The sequence below is a fragment of the Haliaeetus albicilla genome, chromosome 9, assembly GCF_947461875.1.
Source record: "Haliaeetus albicilla chromosome 9, bHalAlb1.1, whole genome shotgun sequence".
In the NCBI taxonomy this organism is placed as follows: Eukaryota; Metazoa; Chordata; class Aves; order Accipitriformes; family Accipitridae; genus Haliaeetus; species Haliaeetus albicilla.
This window is the reverse complement of record NC_091491.1, coordinates 14,091,765-14,114,783: the sequence shown is the minus strand read 5'-3', so window position 1 is coordinate 14,114,783 and position 23,019 is coordinate 14,091,765. Positions and strand designations below refer to the sequence as shown.

The following is a 23,019-nucleotide window of genomic DNA, read 5'->3' as shown; positions in this document are numbered from 1 at the left end:
GGGGTGTGGAGCTTCTTTAAATTCCTGGAATTTAACACGGTGTAGTGACACATTCCAGAATTTGTAACTTGAATTGTATCTGGACAGACGAAATGTTCAGGGGAGCGAAAGATAATTTGCTACAAACTCCACTGCCTGCCTATTTCAATCGAGTTGTTCTAGTTTTTATCACCTCCAACAGCAGAAGCTGGCCATTAAATTCATTTCGAACACTTGCTCATTTGTATCTGAGAGCAAGAACCCTGTTTCCTGAAGCCAGAGTGATTTATGAAAATGAGGGGCACATTCAGCTCCTCAAGCAGCCTCAAACAACAAGCAGAACAAGCTTCTTTGGGAGCAGGAGTGCCTTTCCCCTGCACACGGATAGCTACAGCAGGACACCCTATAGCCTGCTGTTTATTTCCCTAAGATGAAAGCAATATAGAATTCAGGAAGGAGCTGTTACAGCTGCAACATGTAACAAGCTGTCAACTTAACTGGCACATTCTGCAACGGGACTTTCTGAGGTCAATGTGACTTCTAAAATTTGTCTTTTCTAGAAAGGACTATAAAATGTCATGGAGCAGCTCTGGTTAGCTTTTTTGCTAACATTTAAGTGTTTGATGTAAACTCAATATGATGGCGTATCTTGGCAGATGACGTTACAAGCGTGTACTGAAATTTTCATTCTTGTAATCCAACAGCATTTCTCCACTAGAGCAGCAAGTGAGGAGCTCCCAGTCAAGCAGGTAAGATGTACAGCAATTCTCTATTCTCCTGGGGAAGGATGGTGAAGGAAGAATCCGTGCAACAGTCGGAGCAGCCATTGCCACTTTCGACAGCTGTTCTGTGTAGAAAACTCCTAATTAGGTAGAAATATTGGTGCAAAGATCAGAACGTGTGAATGATTTCCTCCAACATCAAACCCTGGTGCACCGAGGTCTTCCCTGCCCCACAGTCAGCAGCATCCTCCAGGTATATTAAAAGGGACTATTCTTTGAGAGGAATGTTTCCATGTTTCAACATCCTGCATGAAGTGGAAATTTGTTCTCTACGTGTAAGTCATAACAGAAACATCCCGAAGTGGGAAGCCTCGCTGTAAGCAGGAGTCAGAGTTTCCATGCAATGACATGTGTATTCGACGATGTAAACCAGATGACCCTCACTGACACAACTGCATTCTGTACATGACAAACTTCTGCTTTCACATCACACACAATGCACGTAACTCAATGCAACATCAAAAAATGCGACAGTTCTGTGTAATATTCCACATACTCAAAGATCTTTAAGATTATTAATACTTCTTAGTTAATTACACTATGTAGTTTTAACCATATATCCTTAAGCAAACAAAACCAGAGTTTCATAAAAAGACTCGCATGCATGTAATTGAAAAAAAAAAATCAAGTCTAACACTAAAACATTGCAGAAGCACTGCAGTTTGCATGAAGACAGCTATGGACTTCAGTGAGTATGCCAGCCTTATCTTTCACAGCTACTGTATAATATTGTGAAACTATTTTATTATTGTTTATGCTGCCTCTTCTTTTGTCCAGGCATAAAAATGCGACAGCCTCTGTCTAATATATAAACCTATGACTTAATACAAATGTTTGTCCACTCTACTTTTTACTGAGAGGATCTTCAGTGTATACAGATGTGAAGGTTCATACTCAAATTTGAGAAATACGTTTAGAATACTATACAAAACCAGTCATGAAAAGTTCATTATGGGATTACAAAACAACCTTAAGCCAGCTGCTGTAACCATGACCTTACCTTGTATTTCTTCAAGAGTATTCAAAATCCCATCCCTCTCACTGACACTACCGTTAACATGCAATTGTTTTCTTTTTTTTTTTCTCTCAATACATCTATTTACTGTCCAATATCCAAAATCCATTCTTATTTGCCTTGCTAATAGAAATAGAGCAGACATCTTCTCTAACCTGTCAGGCATTTAGCAGGTAATACACTTCTTTACCCCTTGCAAACTTCAGAGAGGTGGGTAGTGAAGGAAAATTTTGGAAAACTATCATCCAACATCAATCAGCAATGCCAGAGAAAGCAAGGAAGAAAGCACACAGCAGCCAGGTTTTAAGTCTGACTTGTAATTTACTACATTAGCATAAACCAGTTTTGGGACAGAAGGGACAGCAGCAGGTGACATGCTAGGGAGATGAAACCACCTTCCCCATCAAGCTTTGGGAGTAAAAAGGAACCGATACATGAAACATTACAACTGGTTTCTGGAAAAAAGAAAAAAATCAAGGAGAACAACCTGCTAGATTACTTTCTTAACTATAACACTAAATTTTATCATTTGAACCTTCATGAGCCTCTAAATTTCTGTTGTCTGAAATCAGTCGTGTGATGCTTTAACAAACTTCTAGAAAACGTCATATATATACACTAAGACTTTTTTTTTTTTGTGGTTATAAAACAAGCTAAATTGAAGCATACTTATACAATAGGTAAGGGAAAGGACATTTCATGCCTTTGAACTCCCACAAGTGGAAATGGGGGGTGGGGGGAAAGACTTAAAATTGTGTATATGAGTTTTAATTGCAGCTTTAATTTTAAAAGTGGGTCTGGAAAACTGGCATGCTGAACCCCAACATCTCATTTTTCTGTGTGCCTTCAGAAGCACATCAGCTGACATTCAGAAAAAGCTTTTGCTTTTCCCCTGCCATCCCCTTGTCAGTACTCTATACTGTTAGAAATGCGAAGCAAAATTTCTTTGGAAAAATTCTGGTCTATGGGAAACATTCAGCTCCAGCAGGAACAGGGAGACGGTCCAGGGTCTGAGGCAGAATCTGGACTAAAAACAAAAACAACAACAACAAAAAAAATCACTGCAACCATGGTGACACTAACTGAAAAGATGAGAGTTTGATTTTCAGATCTGAAATATCAAATCTAGGGTCTGTCATACCTTACATTACTCAGATCACTGGCTATCTGTTGTTTCAGAAAAAGAGAAGCACACAGCTCACAGCTGTGTGGGCTTTCCTCCCAGATTAATACAATTGTAAATGGTAAAAGCTTTCACTAAGGGACTAGGCCAGTTTATTGCAATACAGGTTTTGCTAATTATATTAATATGGACTAGCTTTTACTAAAAGTTTAAGCAGGACCAGACTTCATTTGGTTTACACTGAGATAACAAGCTTGATAATAAGCTTTTGACATCACTTTTCAGTTATTTTTCAGAGGATATTTCTGTTCTTCAATCTAAATTCAATCTCTACACGTAAAGCCAGATTTGAGTGCAGAGCTTGACAAAAATAAAATGCAAGTACTGGTTCTGTAAGCTTTATGCTTGAACGCTCAAAACAATTCAAAGACAGACAACAAAACAGTATCCCAATAACAAAGAGCATTATTGGATGTACTAAAAGTTATGTGAGGTTCAAAGGTTAGCAATTCAACTCCTTATCAGAAGGGAGTGCCCCTTGCATTTCACTGGTTGATTCCCTTTAAAGATGTACTTTTATTAGTAGTATTATTATTACTACTACTACTATTACTACTACTTCTTCAAACAGATGAGATTCTTTTTATGCTAAAGCACTGCAGTGGCTGACCAGAAGAGGATGGGAGCTGGCTCAGAGCCCCCTCCTGCCCAATGCCCTGCTGAACCCATTCCTTGCACAGACCAAATTATTATTTCCAGAGTGAAAGTGTTCTGCAAGCTAATGTACTACAACTGAAATCCTGGAATATCCCAAATCTTCCTTCTTTCAAAGTATCATGACTATTACATTTTTCCCCTGCAAATCTTTGCTTTAAAATAATGAGGGATAGTTGGGAGATCGAGAATCTTGAAAAAAAAAATTATCTAAGAGACTTCAATTTCAAAGATTTCTTTCTTATCCTCCAGTGGGTACAGATCACATTAAACATTAGAGCATGTTTATAACACTTGGCATGTGCCCCAGTGAAACCGTATGTACCTGTGAAGTTACACCTACACATGATACTGTAGGAGAGTCCTAACATTGGTCCCAGTTTCATGGTTATGTCCACGATCTGAAACGACCACCCTTCTTTGCCACCTTTCCCCCTCTTGAAAAGACTACGCTATTTATGGGCAAGAAAGAATATGTATCTGTTATTATAGACTACGGATTGTAAACTTTTGTACTGTCACAGCGTTAAAGAGAAATCTCTTTATGCTGTATTGACAGCTTTGACCTGTCTGTGCTAAAACTACGACTGCACAAACCTCTGCAGGATTGCTGAAATGAATGGTCAGGGTTTACAACCCAAATCGCTTATTTACATCAGGTACATATTTTCCTTAAGTCTACGTAAAATTGGTTTAACTTTGCAACAAAACAATCAAAGCAAAGTTAATCAAATTCAACCCCTGTAATAAAGTGATATAACATGCTACGGTCCAAAATCTCCTGATGTTCAAAATGAAGTCAGAGTCAACTCTGCCCAATAATTGCTCCTTGCTGAAAAGCAGTTTTTTGGAGTGAGTGTTTTCATTCAGCAAATATAATATGGAGAATAATTAAAAAAAAAGAAATCAATTCAAACTAGCCTAGAAACCTGCTCGGTTTACTTCTGCGAGTACTACTGACTTTTTTTAAGCAAATGTTTACCTGATTCAGGAAAAGAGGATTTACCCATACATTGGTCACAGACTCCTGAAAGAGAACTTTCAACCTAGAAAACATGCAATTGCCTCCATATCCTATGTTTATAATAAAGGACAGGCTTCCAATAAAAACAAATATACAGGAGAGAATTCGAGGGACATACCCAGTTTAAAAGAAAGTATCTCCACAATAAACACAATTCCTATAATGAAATCTGAACTTTTAGTCCCATTTGTATGCCAAGCAAAAGGTTTGCACAAAACGGTAATTTGAAAACCACACACCAATATTTGCCCCAGCTGTGCTCTACTTTCAACAAAGGGGTACAGGAGGAAAACTGCCTGGAGAAATCTGGTAATAAAACTCTAAGATGCCTTGGCTAGGAGAACAAATATTTATTCTATTTCAAACAGAAGGGTAATGAAAAATAAAGCTAAAAAGCCCATGTTGTCATTTATATCAAAGTTTTCCTTATTTTATTGCATAAACAATTAAAATTATTAATTAATACAAATCTGTAGGTTCATAACCGGCAATCTGAACAGACACAAAGATATTAAAAATCCCAACATGTAATTCAATAAAACATTTACCGTATAAAAGATAAAGTTCAAGAGATCAATTAAGAAATTCCAGCCCTCTGTTTTCTTAACGTAATCCTTTCCTGAAAAGAGTAGCACCTATTTAATCGGGGAGTCACTCTAACCAAGGCACGCGTATCCCTGTACATATTGATAAATGGGCATTTCATGTTTCTTACCAATCTGCAGGGCTGTCACAAGCCACGCTCTCGGCTGCCATCTGAGCCTTGTGCATTTGAGCAACAGCAGAATATTGTGACTTCGGAAAATTTATAGCAACACCTTCCCCACAAAACAGGTTCAATAAACCATGCTCCAAGTTTGAAACCTGCAAGGCTACGGCTCACCTGGTGGACTAATCCTATGATAGCCCAAGAGCAGATAATAAATTAAGTGGATTTTATGACACGTTTGGAACTGTAAAGTCTCCCCATATTCATACAGAGAGTGTATATGTATACCCATACATATACACATAGCATTTGTGACAAGTGCGATGTAAAATCTACTAAAAACTAGAGATTATGACAGCTAAAAGACTATACTGAAAATTGTATCATTCATTCAGTCAATACCTGGTAATTATGGCTTAGAACTTTCTGCAAAATGACAATAATGGGAATGACTTACCGACAGGTTTGCACCAAAAAGCATAAAATTATAATGACTTTTATTAGTGTCACCACGAAATCTTACCCTTATCAAGATTTGCAACTAAACAAGAACTACCATCACCAAAAACCAAACAAAAAAACCCAACAACAAACCAAAACCAAGCCACCAACCAAAAAAAAAAAAAAATCCCTTAAACAAAATCACCTATGACCACAAAACAAAGATACACAGGAAAAAGGAGATCAATACTTGGTATTATCCAGCAACTCTGAAACTCACTGGAAATCAAAGTGAAAGTTGAGAGCAGATCAATATATCGCCCTATTCTATCCTAAGATAAAATATGATAAGTCCTGGGAAATATACAGCATGTATTACTTGAATAATGAATGAGTACTTTAAAATTACAAAGTCTACACTCAATAGATAACACAGGATAATAAAGTTTACCAAAGTTTAACCAGGTGATGGATAGGTCAGAGAATATTCTTTGACCCATGTTTTGTGCAAATTAAAGAGTTCCAGTAACTGCATGCACAAAGATCAAAAGTGTTCTGATGTAGTGCTTTACATTTAATAAATGTGTTTAAGCATAGAACAGTTGTAAAGCATACACGTACAGGATTACAGTTACAGCTGGTGGATGCACAGTCTGGAGCAGAACAAGCCTGAAAACCCCAGTGGTTCTCCATACTGGAAAAACACAGCACTAAAACCTGTATGTTGACTAGAAATTTAAGTACCTATATATGTCCCTCCCCAGCCTCCCACAGATGGGGGAAGAAAGCAAACGTGAAAGAACATACCTGCAGAAGTGACAGTGTCAGGGGGAGGAGAGGATGACCACTCACTTGCCATGGACAAGTGAAGGTTTGCACCTAGGCTTTCATCTGCTCCTACCACAGCTCCTCAAAACGCTTTCTTCTCAAGGTGAGCATGCATGGGATACTCGACAAAGATCTTCTGATTTTTCCTACGTAATCTCCCCCCTTTCTCATGCCATGTGATTCCCACAGCAGCTTTCGCTGCTCGGGGTCTGCAAGGGTCCCAGCTCTCTCGGTTAGGTGGCTGGCACCAGCTCCCCACCTGCCAGCATCCTACTCACCTTCCTGAAAAGAAAACTTGTGTGCTCAGGAAAGAAACAGAAATCAGTACCGGGAACTAAGTTTTAGTAGTATCAACACTGTAAAGAGAAAACAAAACAAACCTTAAGGAGTAACACTGAAAGCTTAGCAGCATCGCTGGTACTCAGGACATAACCACACTGTACCAAAGTTCACCAATTCCCTTACGCTACTCAAAGACAATACAGACAGAGAACAGAAAGCCCTTCCTTCTTTCATCTTCCGCCACCGCAAGAGACAGCTGGGGGCGAAGAGGATGCCTGGCATGGCTCTGCTGCACTAAAATAACTCCCAATTGGTGCTTGAATTCACTGTGAAGCACTGGGCCATCCCGTTCTCTTGAAGGCAGTCTGTTTTTCTCTCCATCTCTATTGGAAAGTGAATCTGAACTTATCCCTCTGGAGGAAATGAAGAACCTTTTCTCACAGCTTTCTTGCTATAATAAAAACTCTACTTACGAACTAAATTTTATCCTCTTTTGTGCCTATCTGGGAAACCATGAATAAAACAACAGAGCTAAGCATGCAACTATATCCTCAGAAGCCCTATAGCTTCAAAAAATCACAAAAGCCCAGACAGAAACCACAACAGCTATATGTTGTCAATTAGCAACAGCAAAGATATAACTCGCAGGTGGCAGGGACACAGGCAGCAGCACTGAACTCTCACACAACCTGCAAGTACACCGCAGTGTGCAATCCCAGCAGGGGATATCGGCTTGTAGTTGCTGACCAGCATTGTTTTTGCACAAGCACCCCAAATCCAGGTATACAGGGGAGTCTGATGATGTGAAGGCTCAGTGTTCCTGGTAAAACCCATAACCAAAAACCTTCATCTGAACAGCTCCATATCCAGGTCAAAGCTCTCCCCACCCCACCACCCTGTCCTCACCTGTGGATCCACACACATCTTGCTCTAAGCTAAAGGACAGAGAGATCCTAGTCACTCCCATTCCTTTAGAAAACAAAAGGGGCATTACATTAAAACTCTTTATTACTTTTTTTTTAATCCCTGAGATTTAAAATTGCCAATAAAAGATCTGCATAGTTGCAAAATACAAAAGAAACACTGAAGACGCCTTTTCAAACTAACTGCAATGCAAGAAAATGTACTGGCAAGCCTTCTCTCAGGATTGCCAAGCGTGTTTATTGAAAATACAGGCAGCTTTTTCCCAAGATCTTTTGAAAATCTAGAGAATTTAGTTGGATTTATTCCCATATTAAGCAATTCTAACACATTTAGAGAGAATGCTTGTGCCTGATGCACAGAACATGAAATGGAGGCAGACATGGTTATATGTAAATAGCTGAATCCTGATTTTTTTTTTTTAAAGATCAAAGAAATTAACAGCCTTTCTCTAGATGTTTATCCACATATTTGTCCCTGACTACCACTTGTAAGAGAGTTTGCAGAGAATTCTGCCTTTTTTCTGTTTTTCTTTTTCTTTTTTAAGTTACATAGCATAGTTAGCTGTGGGAATGAAATCAGACAAACCGCCTAAAAACATAGTTAAAGGTACCAGCTTTGGACACAAGTGAAGACCTCCTCCAAGTGCCTATTTAGAAATGTCACATTACACATCCACAACATCATCTCCACAGGTACCAATAAAGTCACACAAAGAGCCAGAACACACATTCAACAGAAGGAAAAAAAAAAAAGTAACGTATAGCATTTATAAACAAAAAAAGAGCAATCAAACTGCTATACATTCCTGTAGGTCCAAACTAATACTTTGTACTAAATGTGCTTTGATGTTCTGTGCCACTGGCAAAGGCAACAAGTTTCTCATGGAACAATGGTGATTCCACTCAAACACAGTAACCACAACATAAAAGCTAGTGCTGTGAACAATAATCATACTTGGAAAAAACTAAACTAGAAGAGGTTTTATCTCCTCGTGTTCTAGCATACATTGAGAGGAATTCCCTTGAAGTTTTAGTTATCAGAATTTTGAAAAATAGTGGTTTTTAAACATTTGATTAAAGAATGAAGGTCTTTTAATGATATATCACGACCACATTTAAGAAAACTGATATGAGTAATATTGAGCATAAAGTTATACTTGTAACTGTAAACTGCTTATTTTGGAGGTGTTGATTGTACTAGTACTGCTCTCTCTCTGCAAAGGACTGAGAGCTGGGCAACAGGGAACCCCAAATCCCAATGGCTGAAGGAGATGATGCTTTCCATTACAAGGTTTTGGTTAGGTGTTATGTATTACACATTCTTGCTTGTACAAAAGCATAATACTCTAAAAAAATGTTATTTCCAGCTGAAGCTCAGAATTTCACACCCCCCTCCAATCCATCACGTTGGCAGACAGGAAGGACATTTCACAACTTTTACTGTTTCACCTCAATAAATGTTGCTAAATTAGATGTGACCAGTTCAGTAACTGTCTTTTCAATTAAGCTTTCAAACTTACAGATCAAGTCTCACCTCAGTTGCCTGACTAAAAAAAATTTGTAAAAGCAGTGAAGCTCTAACTGTTGGCTACAGTATTCACTGCTCCTAACATCTCAATTTCTCAGAAAGATTATGGTATTTTTCTGAATACAGCCCATATTTTAAAGAAGAAGTTAAAGCTATCACTAGGTTTACCACCACCTGTCTTCCACAGATAAAGGACATTTTTATGAATTATTTTGTAAGCATTTTTATGCAGAGTAATTAAATAAAGAAAAAGAAGGTGAGACAAAACGCAATGGGGATTAAGTGCTTTTATAGTCTATGCATATATCTCCAAACTGCAGCAAAGCAGAAGTGTACTTGTTTGTTGCTGAGCTGCTGAAGGCACTTTGAGGTCAGAAAATACAATGATTGTCATCACAAGAAGTTTTGGCAACTGCTATTTTCATTTAACTGTGTACACATTCCCTCTTCTAAACTACCACGTAGGTTATTTTCTCTTCAAAGTATACCGCAGACATGTTGCATAGGTTGATATTTTAAAACTTTCCTTCACAGCTGATTTGAAGATTGATCATTTTTTTGATTGTGAAAACAAAAAAAAAAAAAAAACCAAACAAGGACTCTCACTGCAGCACAGAAAAACAGCTAATTTACTGGATGCCGCTGCTTGTTAACAAGCATATGCAAAAGTGACTGTTGCATTCGGGTGCTGGAGGAACAGCGTATTATATCAGACTCTTATAGATATGTTTATAGCCAAAGAAATCCTTCAATATACTGTAATCTGTGATGTCTGCATGAGCCAGCTGATGATACCTAACTTCTCTGAAATCAGTGGTTTTTCCTAAACGCAGTATTTTGCGAACATGGTAGCCTTTTATAACACATTCTGGATGTAGTGTGATGCATATAATGCAACAACAAAACTAGGATGCTTTGAGGGAAACTGAAGAGGTATGTGAAAAAAAAATTTAAAAAAATCAACTACGTTATGTGATTTAAAATTCAGCACTGGTTAGTTTTCTTGCTTAAAGTGACTGACATCATATCCTTTTGACTTCTAAGCCTGAACAGCATAGAGGGATCCACCGCAAAAATCAAGAATCAATCAATTGACATGTGCCTTCTCTGTCCAGTCTTCTTGCGTGAGATTTTTTAAATTATTCTGAAAGTCAAAAGCAAAGTTATCACCAGCGGCTTGAGCAAAAGGGTTACTAAAGAAAAGGTTTACATCCAGTGGCGCAGCAGTTTCAGAGTCCCAGGAGTCCGTGTCTGTGCTGCTGGAGTCTTCTGTGGTGGTAGGCGGATAGCTCAGCTGTTCCAGCTGGTCAATAATGTCCGTGAACTGAAAAGCGGAGCTGGATTCGGAGCGGACTGAGTAGGCGGGGAAGTTCACCATGGAACTGGCCTCTGAATGGTTTGTGGAGCTGTACGCGTGCAGGGAGGACGTACCGTTCAGCGGCAAATTATTGAGGGAGCTGCACTCGGAGCGGTTGTTGATGAGCGAACTCGTTTCAGATGGGCTCAGGAGGCTTTGCATTCTGCTTGCTTGGGCCTTCACCTCAAACAGCTCTGAAGTATCTGATGGTCTCTCATTGCCGTTGAAATCGCTCCCTTCTTCAAATTCAAACTCATCTTCCATATTCATATCTACTGCTTCAGTTGAGTACCTGTCAGGGCTTGACTGAGAAGAGACTGGATTTTGCTGAAGGGCACCTGTAGTTAAGCCAGGCAATTCCGACACGCGTTTAGAGAAATCAGAGCCCTTTAACTCTAAACCACTGTACACGTATGAAAATGCCTCAGAGCCCCCAGCAAAAAAGGAAATTTCTGCTGGGTCATCATCAATAAATTCCTCTGACACCTGTAACTGTGAATTTGTCAATGTGAAAAGAGGGGCACCCCGACTGCTGTGCTGATGCTCTTGTTCAGCAACAAAAACACCTGTGGTAAAGTCATCCTCATCATTGTCATTTTTACAAACAGCAACCCTGCTCTCCCTACTACTCCTCTCTACATCTAGATCTAAACCACAACCACTCTCAACAACAGGACAAGCAGGGTTACAGTTTCCTGCAACACTACCAAACCCAACACCTTGGAGCATGGGAGATCCAGGCTGCTGCATCAGTTTCCTCCCTGCTGCTTCTGCTGGCGCTGCAGTGTTTTTTTCTGGAATCCTTGTGTATGGTGCTCGGGGGTCCAAAGAGGAAGGGCTGGTTTCTGCAAAGATGGGCAGGACAGGAGTAGGAGTGGACGATGAGTGAACTGAGTGGAAGGGGACAGCTGCTGAGGCAGGAGACCCTGGGGTTCTCAAGCCCTCAGTGAATGGGACACTCTAAGAGGAAAAAAAAGTAGAAACACAACAGATGAAAAGATTTTTATAATATATAAAAACAAATACAACACCCAGTTCCTGATGCAGAAGGCATACATGCTTCAAAAGAGCTCACTCTACAGCAAACAAAACATTGCATACAGAAACAGATCCAGCAGCCCCAGTAAAAGGCAAGACCTTTCTTCCTGAATTCTGGTAACTGGATGGAAAATTAAATCCATGTATTTTATAGCCTCTGCTGAAAGAGCATTCATAAGGGAAAGTAATACAAAACAACGACAGTGAAATCCTGTGATGTTTCCTTAACCTCCTGCAGGTAAAGCAAGTACATTCAGTGAAACACTTATTTCTTGCCACTGATTGAAGAAGGCATCTATACAATGAACTCAACACTTCCACAGAAAGCAGTTAGATAGTACCTGAAGAAAAACCGATCCTCTGAAATAACAACATACTAGAAAGTATGACATTTTCTTTTCAGTTAAGCCGAACTCCGAAAAGGAAAATATTACTCACTTTAGACTCCACTGTCTACAACTACCAAAACCGATACCACCCGCAAAAACAAGAAAAACTGCGCATCAGGGACAGAGATCAAACGGTGAAAGTGATTACAGACAAACAGCTCACTCAGATGACCTTTCCTTTCACCATCATCTTGGAAAGCTGGTTGTCAGCTTCCCTGACTACAGTATCAAGAGTACTGCAGAACTGACCTGTTTTGGCACGTCGGTGTTCGAAGCGCGAGTGGACGCTCTGACTTTGCTGTGCCTCCTGCAGAACAGAGAGCATCCTGTGAGTTTCCAAGCCATGAATCAGCCTTCTCCCTTCCCCATTCAGCTATTTCCATTCTAGTAGCCAACAGAAACATCTCAGGCTGTATTTTATCATGTTTTGTTAATAACTAGTTCAAGATTTTAAAAGTCACAAGAGTTGTAAATTAAACAACGCAGGAGTAAGAAACATACAGAAAATTGAATCAAGCTAGATCCAGGTCATTCATACCACTGAAAGACAACTCAAGAGCAACTCAGGGCAGAAGACTAGACCTAATAGCACACTTAGTTTAACTTCTTCCTTTGTCACCAGTATAAACATCTACAAATGAATGGTTTCAAAACCAGAGTGAGTTCATCTGTAACAATTTTACAAACAATTTACAATTCAGTCAACCCTATAATCTATGGCACATAAACATATCTTACACCCCAAAAAGTGGTATCCTGTATCACACTTGTGGTTAGATTCATTCTATGTCAATAATTTACTAGAAAATCAATCTTTCATACAGAAAAGAGCTCAACTGTAGTCCTAGACATTAAAAATATTTATTAATAGTAGATTAAGGCAGATTTCTTAAATTTCCTGTTAAGTTCCTATAATCTTTCAGATCAAAGACTATGAAGGGTTTCCCACATGTAGACAGGATTGTTTCATATCAAAGTAAATGACAATTCTATAATTAAAATGCACATTCTTAATTCATTTATATGTTTAGAAATGAATGAGTATTTAAGGTCACAGTTTCAGACTTGCAGATCCCAAGTTCAATTATGTGCTCTGCCACTGGCTAGTTGCATAGCTACAGTGACATACAGACAAGTCCTCACTAATTTCAGTGAATCTTCAAAACATACTGAACTTTTAGATGGCTAAGTCACACATTATCCACGGACATTAAAATGCAATACTGAAACTTTCCTAACCTTCTTTACATCATCAAAAAATTATATTTTTTTCTAAATTTAGTTCAGCTACCTTAAATTTGAGGAAGACCTTAGTAACTAAGAAGTCAGCAAATGACCATGCCTCCAAGCATCATTTAGAAAGACTGAAATTTAGGAAATAAGGGCACTGTGAAAGTCTCAACTACATTTCACTTTACAAAACTATTTGTATTTACCTTTCATATGGGGTTTTCTTCATCCCACTGTCCTTAATATAATCCACTAGTTGCTTCTGTGTTCGTCCACTGTGAAAGCACAAAAGTACAAACATTATGAAACGCAGTGGATGAGAATTATGCATGGAATGGCTTTAGAATACTTTTTCCTTTTGATCTCATTTTCTACGATATAAGGAATTCAGCTTTAATAAATCTGTTGTTTCTCCCTACCTGTATCTGAACGATGACCCTCTGGTGAAGAACACTGCTTTAGCCTTTGGCTTTGGCTGATCAAAGAGCCTAAAGAATGTGTGATATTCAACACAGATTTTCCAGAAGTTTTTACACTCATCCCTACTTCCCAAAAGAAACTCCAACGTATCTTGATACGGGCCCTGAGAACAAAACACAAAAGCTAAATAGCTAATGGCAATGGAGGAGAAAAGGAAAGTACAAATAGGTGCCAACAAAAAGGCTGAACTCCAGTGAGATGCAGTATTTTGCTAAGTCACTTCTCATATGCCTTAAAGCAATAGAAGTGATTCTGAATGCAGTTTAAGGTATTTAATAGCTTTCAAAAACATTTGTTTACCTTGAAACTGTAAAAGTGTTCAAAATGCACTTGACTTTAGAAACATGCTCAATATAATCCACCTTAAGAAATATGGATCATAAAGTTAAGAATTTGAAAGAAATTAAAATATTTAAGTGAAATAGTAGTGATTTTAAAATACTTTCTCCTTAGAAGTTCTGATGCTTGTCTTACTTCCTGAGATTTAGAGGAGACTGGAAAAAATTGTGTATGTCAGAGTACAGTTATCACATGAAATGTCTGAGGGTGTCTTTGTGAGACACATTACTACACATGCAGACAGTGTGTCCTGCTTCAGCTTTCCTTGATACACATAACTATAGCATGTCCAAACATTTTTTCCCCCCATTTTAATACAAGCGTATGTTGAACATAATCTAGTCATCCAGTGTGGAAGCAATAACAACTTTGATGACATTTGCAATCAAAAACATCTACTGTAAATCAGCCAAGCACGAAAAATAACACTTCTGCTATATAGACATACAGAAAAGATAAGGCTGTAGCAAGAGTAATCACACAGTCCTTAAAATTAAGCTCCAACAATATAATCTCAGCCATCTACTCTTTCCTGAGGTGTATCAGGTTATTCATATTTGAATCAAGGGACTCTCTACCAGATTTCTCATTCAAGCAGCACATATTCAACAAGTAGCTGGAGGAAATAGTCATATAAAGCAATCACTGTTTGTATCAGCAGTGCACTACAGTGTTCTTTTAAGAAGCTACAGCCAAAAAGCACTTCCTAACACACTTTTACCTAAACAACAGAGATTTACTATTTCAATTACTAAGTTTTTTGGTTTTTTTTCAATTACTAAGTTATTTCAATTACTAAGTTACCTTAGTTCATTTTGACAATAATGGATCAGAGAGCTCATGAGAGTGTTAACCTCCACTTATATCCAAGGGAAATATTAAATGTAACTTTTTCAGAGTTAAAGTACTGAGACAGGATGCACCAAATACTTGGGTTTGGGGTTTTTTTTTTTCTTATCTTACATTTACACATGTGTATCCTTATGTCAAGGATAAGCTGAGGCTGACACATGAAACCTAAAAATCTAAGATGATGGACATGAAGTGAGAAAGGAAAGATTTTTACTTGAATGATGAAGTCAGGCCTACCCCACTGAAGTCATTTTATAAAATTACAAACTCTAGAATTTTCCATAATAAAATTAAGTATATGTATTTTTTTTCAACACTGACCAGCCTATTATTACAGTAAAACTTACACAGACCTCTGGGTGGAGTTTAATAAGGAATCTTTTCCTCTTGAAGCTTAGTTTACGGACCTTCGACCAGTTGAAGGTATTGATTTTCGTATTACCCTGAATTAAAATGGTAACAGTTAAAAGTTGGCAGAAGTTTCAGAAGTAAGAGCAGCAAACAAAATTCTGTTGCAGGCATATAGACGTGTGTATGTGCACACATACACATACCACCCCCAAACCCATTCTGTTGGATTTTTATTTCTGGTGACAATATTCCCTTAAACAATTTTATCTTTCAGTACAGGGATAGCTACAAGTGCGCGATGTCTGTCTGTCCTGCAAAGACACTAGAAAACTGAATGAAAACCTAGAAAACCAGATGGGAAAGGAATGCTTCAACCCCATCAACATTCAGGATACTTTATGGTATGAACAAGATGAGGGTTTCATTTTATTTCGATGCTTTCCTTTTCCTCCAGACAGAACTCTAGACACACTCCTCCAAGTCAATTTTTCTAATTTGGCAGTAAAATATACTGAAGAGTGCTTGCCACACGCGTGAGGAATCCTGCCAAGCTCTCTTGCTCACAAGCCTGCTTATTTGGCTAAAACCAGGCTCTACCTTCACTTCACCCTGCTGCCCCACACCAGACCTCCCCTCCCCATACCACTGACTCCCAAAGCCTCAGGGGAGGACCCCATCAGCACTTAGTACCACAGCAATTCTCCTGTCACCCTCTATGAGCAAAGGGAGACAAAAAATGGTACTTCAAGGGAAAGACCCAAATGAGCTGAAATGATGGAAACCTCAGGGGCTGAGAGACCACTGAGGAGGATCAAGAGGAGCTGCAGGACTGCAGTGGCTGATGCACCTCCGAAGAGAAGCTGCCCCGCAGTAACGAAAGAACAGGTAAGACACAAAATGAACAGAAAACAAGTACCCAAATGGAAATATTTCAGTAGGTTGGCTGGCTGTGTGTTTTGGGGGGAGGAAAATAGTATGATCGCTTTCATAAACAGAACTCTGATCATCAAGTCGCTTATTTAATACAACAAAAGTAATTCTAATTCTAAAAGTAATTCTAATTGGTCCAATTACTTCAATGAAACAGCACTTCTATACACCAAGAGCAATGTTATCCCAGCAAAAGTACACTGTAACATTAAAACAAGGGAAACTGAACCAAAATTCCAGGATTACAGACCTTTTCCAGGGCTGTACCAAATGAAATGATGATTTTCTCTGAACACATACATAACTTTCAAACAGACAACAAAAACCCTTCTACTTCGCTGTCACTGTTGGTTTTGATGCTCTTCTCTCTGCACCAACAAGGACAAACTGCATGAAACGATATTTTGGGGGCTTAAATGAAACTCCCTTGACCATAAAAATGTGCTAAATTTTAAAATCATCAGAGCCACCTAAAGTTAAAACGAGAGACTTACTCCCAAGACACGCTAATGGAAAGACAGACACACATACCCAGTCCGCCCTCCCCACCTTACCTGGAATACCAGCACACCCATGTGTGAAACAGCTAGATTAATTTTGGTGCCCTCACGGTCAGATGCAAGGTGAAATCTGATGCCATACATCTCCAGTTTCCGAGCAATTTCAAGCACTTGGAAGTCTGATTCAGCAGGAGTTTGACCACTATAATGAGGAAGAAAAATAAATAAAGCTTTAAGAACAACCTGGTTCTACAATATTGCCAACATGGCTAATGCACTTAAGTCAACTCTGGCACTAAATGAGAATTTTCTATCTCATCTAGTTAGGCAGTTTCACTCCAAGTTAAGCGTTACACTGAAACTTTTGTAATAGGAGCAATATGCAACGGCAGATGACCAACCTAAAATGCATCCCATAGAGGCACTGAAACAAATGCTAACTAGTTCAGAGTCTTTTCAGTTTAGAAACAATAAAGCTGAACAAATCCGAATTCAATCCACAATGCTCCTTCTCCTGCTTGCTTGTATACACGTTAATATTAACCAGCTATAAAGTGAGAGATGAAAGAGCTGCACAGCCAGAAACAAAGCAAATACTGCAACAGAATGACCCACTTCAGACAGGGCTTCAGGACTACATGAGAATTATTACACTAGTACTATCAGGTGCAATGCATTCCCCCAGTCTTTGGCTGTATGATTTCCTCCTTGCCAAGGAATCCTGAGAAGGATTTTAAAAATGAAGTATCATCTGCTGTTGAAATGACTTTGAAAACAGGAGGACAATGTACACACATGAAGCACCTCCTTTTTGAGTGTGCACAAAGTCCAGACAAGCAATGCAAACTATTACAGGCTCTAGCATGCACCAGTCACAGATTCCGCCTTCATTTACTTCTCCGCAAGTTTGCTGAAGCAAAACAACTGACATTCTGTTTTCCTGCATGACAAAACAGTCCTGTATCTTCTTTTTTTTTTAATTTTCCTTCCGCCTCCCCACCATTATTCTCCACGAGGGGGAGTTTACTAGATTATAGTGCATTTTTCAGCTGGCTCTCAGGAACAGGAGAGGTGGCCATGGACCGTGCATCCAGGCTCATCACCAGAGGCAGGGCAGAGAAGAGCCAGCAGCCACAGAGCAGGAGAGGTGCAGTGCCTGAAACGTCTCTTGCCCAGGACACAGAAAGCAGTGCAGAGCACTCATGCCACCAAAACATGCAAGGGCCAAGACCCCAAAATATGGATGACCCTGAAATATATACTTTCACAAGCCTTGAAATGATCTAGTGAAGCACTGGTACTTGTATTGACGAGACCTTTTCCCTACAAGTCAAAACTGTCTCTATCAGTTTAGGGGTCCTGACAGGGGGTTTAGGATACTCCAAGAACAAGCAAATGCTGCCATGGAAATGAAGGAGTTCTTGCTTCTGAACGTGCCCCAATTCCGCTGCAAAGTAAAAAAGTCCTTATTACAAACACAAGCCTGTTACCTAAGGTAGTCTCTGAACTAAAAACATACTGCCAGGCAACACTACTGCCCAATTTAGGCATAAATACAGTCCAAGAGAACTAGCTAAGGCAGGAGACCCCTCTCCTGTGCTCACTTCATGGAAACACAAGCAGCACAGGACCTGCCCGGGGCACTGGGACCAGTGAGGCTGCTTCAGCCACAGCTGTATAAAATGACCCCTGCATCCCTGCTGAAAATGATTAAAAATAATAAATATTACATTACTTCCAAGCAAGTGCCACACAAGCCACCTACACTAGCGCACTGATGGAATTATTCTTGCGATGTGCAAGTTCGCTAGGATAAATGTAAATGTACAAGGAAGACACACAGGGGATAAAAATTTATTATTATTCTATTTACACCAACTAGTGCTGAAATCAGATTAGATTCCTGCACACACAAAGACAAATTTTAAAAATCCTCTTTTCCAAGAAATGGCCTTCCTTCCCATAAAACTGTATTTCATTTCATTAAAACAGATGATAAACTATTTGTAGCATGACCTATTTTTGTGTACTATGTAGCGCCAACCACAACATTGGTCCTAAATAAATTCTCCTGCTACCCTAACTTGCCTTTCTAGGTATGCTCCTTAAAAATATCTCCTTCTACCTGCCCATAGTCCTGTTTTAGATTAAACAGCTTTTTTGCTCCATATACATTTCTTTTAAATATAAAGAGAATATTAAAGTAAATTATTATTACATTTGAATTTATCAGAAACAAGGATGACGACAATACATATTAACTGCATGTAGGAACTGTCTCTAAAATTCAGAGTGCAATTACGAAACTTATTTAGTATGCTAACCTTTTAAAAATGGAAGTTGTCAGAAGAAACAATGCTTCTTTGATTCTTAGTAAAATGCTCCTTAGACTAAACACACACATAACACAAAAATGCACTGAGAAAGTAAGCCTGAATGCACATACATTTGACGATAGGATTTCAACAGTTTTCTATTGCCTTATTCATTCTGGAAGGAAAAAAAAAAAAAAATCTAAAACACTACAACAGGAAACCCAAAAACTTCTTGCCAACTGGAGAAAGCAGCGATTCAGTGAAGTTCCTAACTTTACAAGTTCGGTCCATATTTCAACCTTATCCAAATGTCAGTATTACATGACCATGTATGTATAAAGGTATTGTAAAGAACACACACAGAGGAAGAAAAATCTGATTTCAAATGGAAAAAGAAATGCCAAACTACATATAAAGTCTTGCAGTTACACTTCTACCAGTGTTAACACCACATGTACTAGTTATGTCTAAGAGCTTACTCTGGAAAAAAGATTTCTCTTCCCTTACTGAAATGAGTAATGCTGGAACAAGTGTTGTTATACTGGCATTAAGTGTTACTAGCATTTCTTCCATAGATTCCTTAACTGCATCAAAATAGCTGAAGTACCATGGTTCCTGTTTATTAAACATATACAAGACAAAAAAGATAGATCATAAATATTAATTTTGGCCACAGCTTTCTGAGTTACACTCCAAGAGCACTGCGTGTAACTCCCACCCACACTAATTCCTGCTATAATTCTTCTGAATACAATGACATTAAGAATGAAAGTGGTGCTTTGTCTTTTAAAGAGGATGCTGAGGGTGCTAAGGTTGTCGGAGGTTGGGAAAGCGGGTTGGAAGGGAAAGGAAACAAATATTTGTTTGAAATGGCAACTAGAAAATTGGAGCTATGTAGTACTAAAAATTCTTCATAAACAGTCCAGTAAAACTGATGCAGAACCACTGACAGTTATTTTATGTTCCATTAGATATGATCCAAAGCATAGCACAACACAGAAAGAATAAAAAAAAAACCAAAACAATTTTAAGAGTGTTCTCATGCACACAACCTGCCTGTACCTACCAAAGAAGGAAGAGCTTTGAGTGGGGAAAGCCAGGAGCAATGCTGGGCAGCTCACACTGCACCACAAACAGTTACAAATGAGAAGCAGTTTCAGAGTAATTACCCTCAGCTGTTTGCTGCAGACTAAGCTGCACAGACCAGCCTGAAAACAACCTGGTCTAATTTTGTTCATCCATTAAGCAGATAAATCTACTTAATCTTCCCCAGGTCAATGGACAACAGACTATCTATTACAAGTATTTTCCAGCAAAAACTGCTGTCAATGCAACAGGTTTTAGTGTAAAGGTTCCTTTCGTACATCCATCTAGACAAATACTGGTGGTGTGTTACAATATTCACATGGCAATCAGGGCAATCGATTCAAAATAAATGCTGTTAAATGTCAGGCGATTTACAGAGCATTTAAAACCAGTGATTAATACAGAATTTTAAAGATGAAGTGTCAAAACGCTGCATGTGTAGAAATTGTTTAGACTACATAGCAACCTAATGTTATAGTTCTTCTAATTTACAAACAATTTAAAGAATTTAAATCATGGACAACTAGGCTAACAAGTTGTGAAAAGACATGAGGGATAACAGTAAATGTCACTATAAATGTATCAAATCTTCTATTTCTTTCCTGGTTTATGTATATACACACAAACAAAAAAACCACAGCCATCTGAAGGCAAGCAAATTATGTTATGTTTAATTCTGGACTACACTCACCCTGCAGCAAGTATTCTACTCACACTACTTGCAGGAAGGCAGTAAACATTGCATTTTAAGTGTCTGGGGTGCTAGGATTTAACTGCACCACCACAAATACACCATCTTCAAAATATAAAGTTGGGTTTTTTTAATAAACTATAGAAATAAAATAAGTAAAGTTAATTCAGGCTCTTGCTGAAGCAACTAAGTAATGTGCTATACCAAAAATATAACTCATCCTGTTTACTGTTACTACATTTGCAAAGTTAAATATAAAAACAATATTTCTATATTTGTGAAAGTAAAAGAAAGCATTTGTAAAAGTGAAAGAAAAAAAATAAAGGATATTTAATAGAAAATAAGCTTTCAATTCCCATCTTTCTGAATACAACATTCTCAAAATATTTTCTCTTCTTTTGATACAGAATGGATTAAATACACAGATTGTTTTATTCAGCTTTATGTTCTACCACTTCTAATAGCTACAGTGAAGCAATTAAAAAAAAAAAATCAAACCGCAACTTTCTGATGTGAAGAGACACTCCATAGTGTCATCCAAAGAGACTGAGCACCCTCTGCAAAGGCATACACATCCTCCTGCTCCCCCAACTCATGTATGGCACCAGAAGGCGTCCTGCTGCAACGCCAGCCCGAGAAAGGCAAATCGATGCTCCCAGCTTGATGTGACAGAGAAACCTGCTGTAAACTGGTGTATGAGTAAGTGTATTCAAGGCAAAGCAAGGGCTGTAAAGAAGGAAAACTGAGGCAGGAAGAAGATGATGCAGTAGCAATCTGGAGATGAGCCATCCTGCCAGAAATGGGCTTCTTTTCCTGGAGGATCTGTGTATATGAGAGGTCTCTGTCAAAAGCAATCATCAGTGGAAGAAAACATCAGTCTGCTACAGGTAAGTGGGGAATAATAAGGTCTACTGAAGGAAATAAAAAATGAAAATAAAACATAAAAATAAAAATATGACACGCAAGGATGATGAGCGAGAGAAGCATTTTGTCCATTTAACCACACTGCACATCGCCAGGAAGGAGACGAATGCCCAAGGCTCATGCTCCTGCTTGGTCCTTGGAACAGAAATGAGGAAAAATTTGTCTAAACTCTGAGAAAATATGGGACCTTCACAACTCCGACTAAAAATGGAAAAGGGTGGCCAATACTCCCTGGGTAAGGGAAGAGAGAAGAGACATGTAAGGAAGTCACAGCTATTTTTAGGATTGTAGTGCTTCCAAAATTACATCTCTAACAAAAATTTTTCCAAAGGCACATAGGGATTTAAAACACACATTCAGGGTAGTCAGGTATCGCTAACCTTCCATTGGAACCTTTCCTAACCACACACCTCAGCTTTTAATCTTACCATGGTTTGAGCATACACTTCTAAATAAGATTTGCAATGCTTTTAATAATATGGCTGTATTAGATGCAATTCTCATTAAACTAATGAAAAGTACACTTATGAAGCAAGGAATCTTTCTTATTAACCTTCCTCTGACTTCTCCCTGACAAGCAAGAATACAAACTTTCCTTACTGTAAAGAATGATTAGAAGTAACTTGTTTGAAAAAAGCTCAAACCCAATTAATAAAATTACCAGTCCCTGACTCACTCAGAAGATAGTCATGACCTTTCCATCAAGAAAAGTAAACCAAGAAAACATCAGAAGCAACCCAGTCGGATCCAGGCACATGATTAACAAAGGGCTGTTCTGTGCATGGTCTGGATGTACTTATCCCAGAACTACAAAATCACACATTTCATCTCAAATTTGAAAGCCATCAGCCTATACTGCATGATGTCATCAAACCCTTTCATTAAGCCATTTGTAGCTTTAGAGTCCACAGCGTCTTGCAACAGTAAGTTTCACAATGTTGTTACGAGTTGTATGAAAAGGATGTTCCTCTGCTGCTTTTAATTTGCTTTGAAGTTACTGCCCAATTGTTTCAGCACTTTTCTTTTGACATGAGAAAAATAATGAAATATTTCTGTGCAATTAATGGTTTCCCTCACCCAGTTACCTTCTCCCAAGGTGAAGAATCCTAGCATACATTTTAATTTACTTCGAAATTACTTCAAATTGCTTCAAAACAACATTTAGTTTGTTCCTTCATCATTTCCACAT

General features: G+C 38.6%; 1 protein-coding gene across 11 annotated transcripts in view; it reads right to left on the bottom strand.

The window, feature by feature from the left end:
• The window catches only part of FARP2 (FERM, ARH/RhoGEF and pleckstrin domain protein 2), an 80,907-nt gene that overhangs the window by 22,626 nt on the left and 35,262 nt on the right, over positions 1–23,019 (bottom strand). For 10 of the 11 annotated variants that reach the window (XM_069791692.1, XM_069791699.1, XM_069791700.1 and 7 more), the window contains 6 exons: positions 16,869–17,016; positions 15,381–15,476; positions 13,782–13,945; positions 13,569–13,637; positions 12,382–12,439; positions 11,425–11,665 (listed from right to left, as the gene is read on the bottom strand). In XM_069791692.1, coding sequence (XP_069647793.1) covers positions 11,425–11,665; positions 12,382–12,439; positions 13,569–13,637; positions 13,782–13,945; positions 15,381–15,476; positions 16,869–17,016 — 776 coding nt within the window. The remainder of the gene's footprint in view (positions 1–11,424; positions 11,666–12,381; positions 12,440–13,568; positions 13,638–13,781; positions 13,946–15,380; positions 15,477–16,868; positions 17,017–23,019) is intronic. The other variant, XM_069791697.1, reaches the window with a different exon arrangement.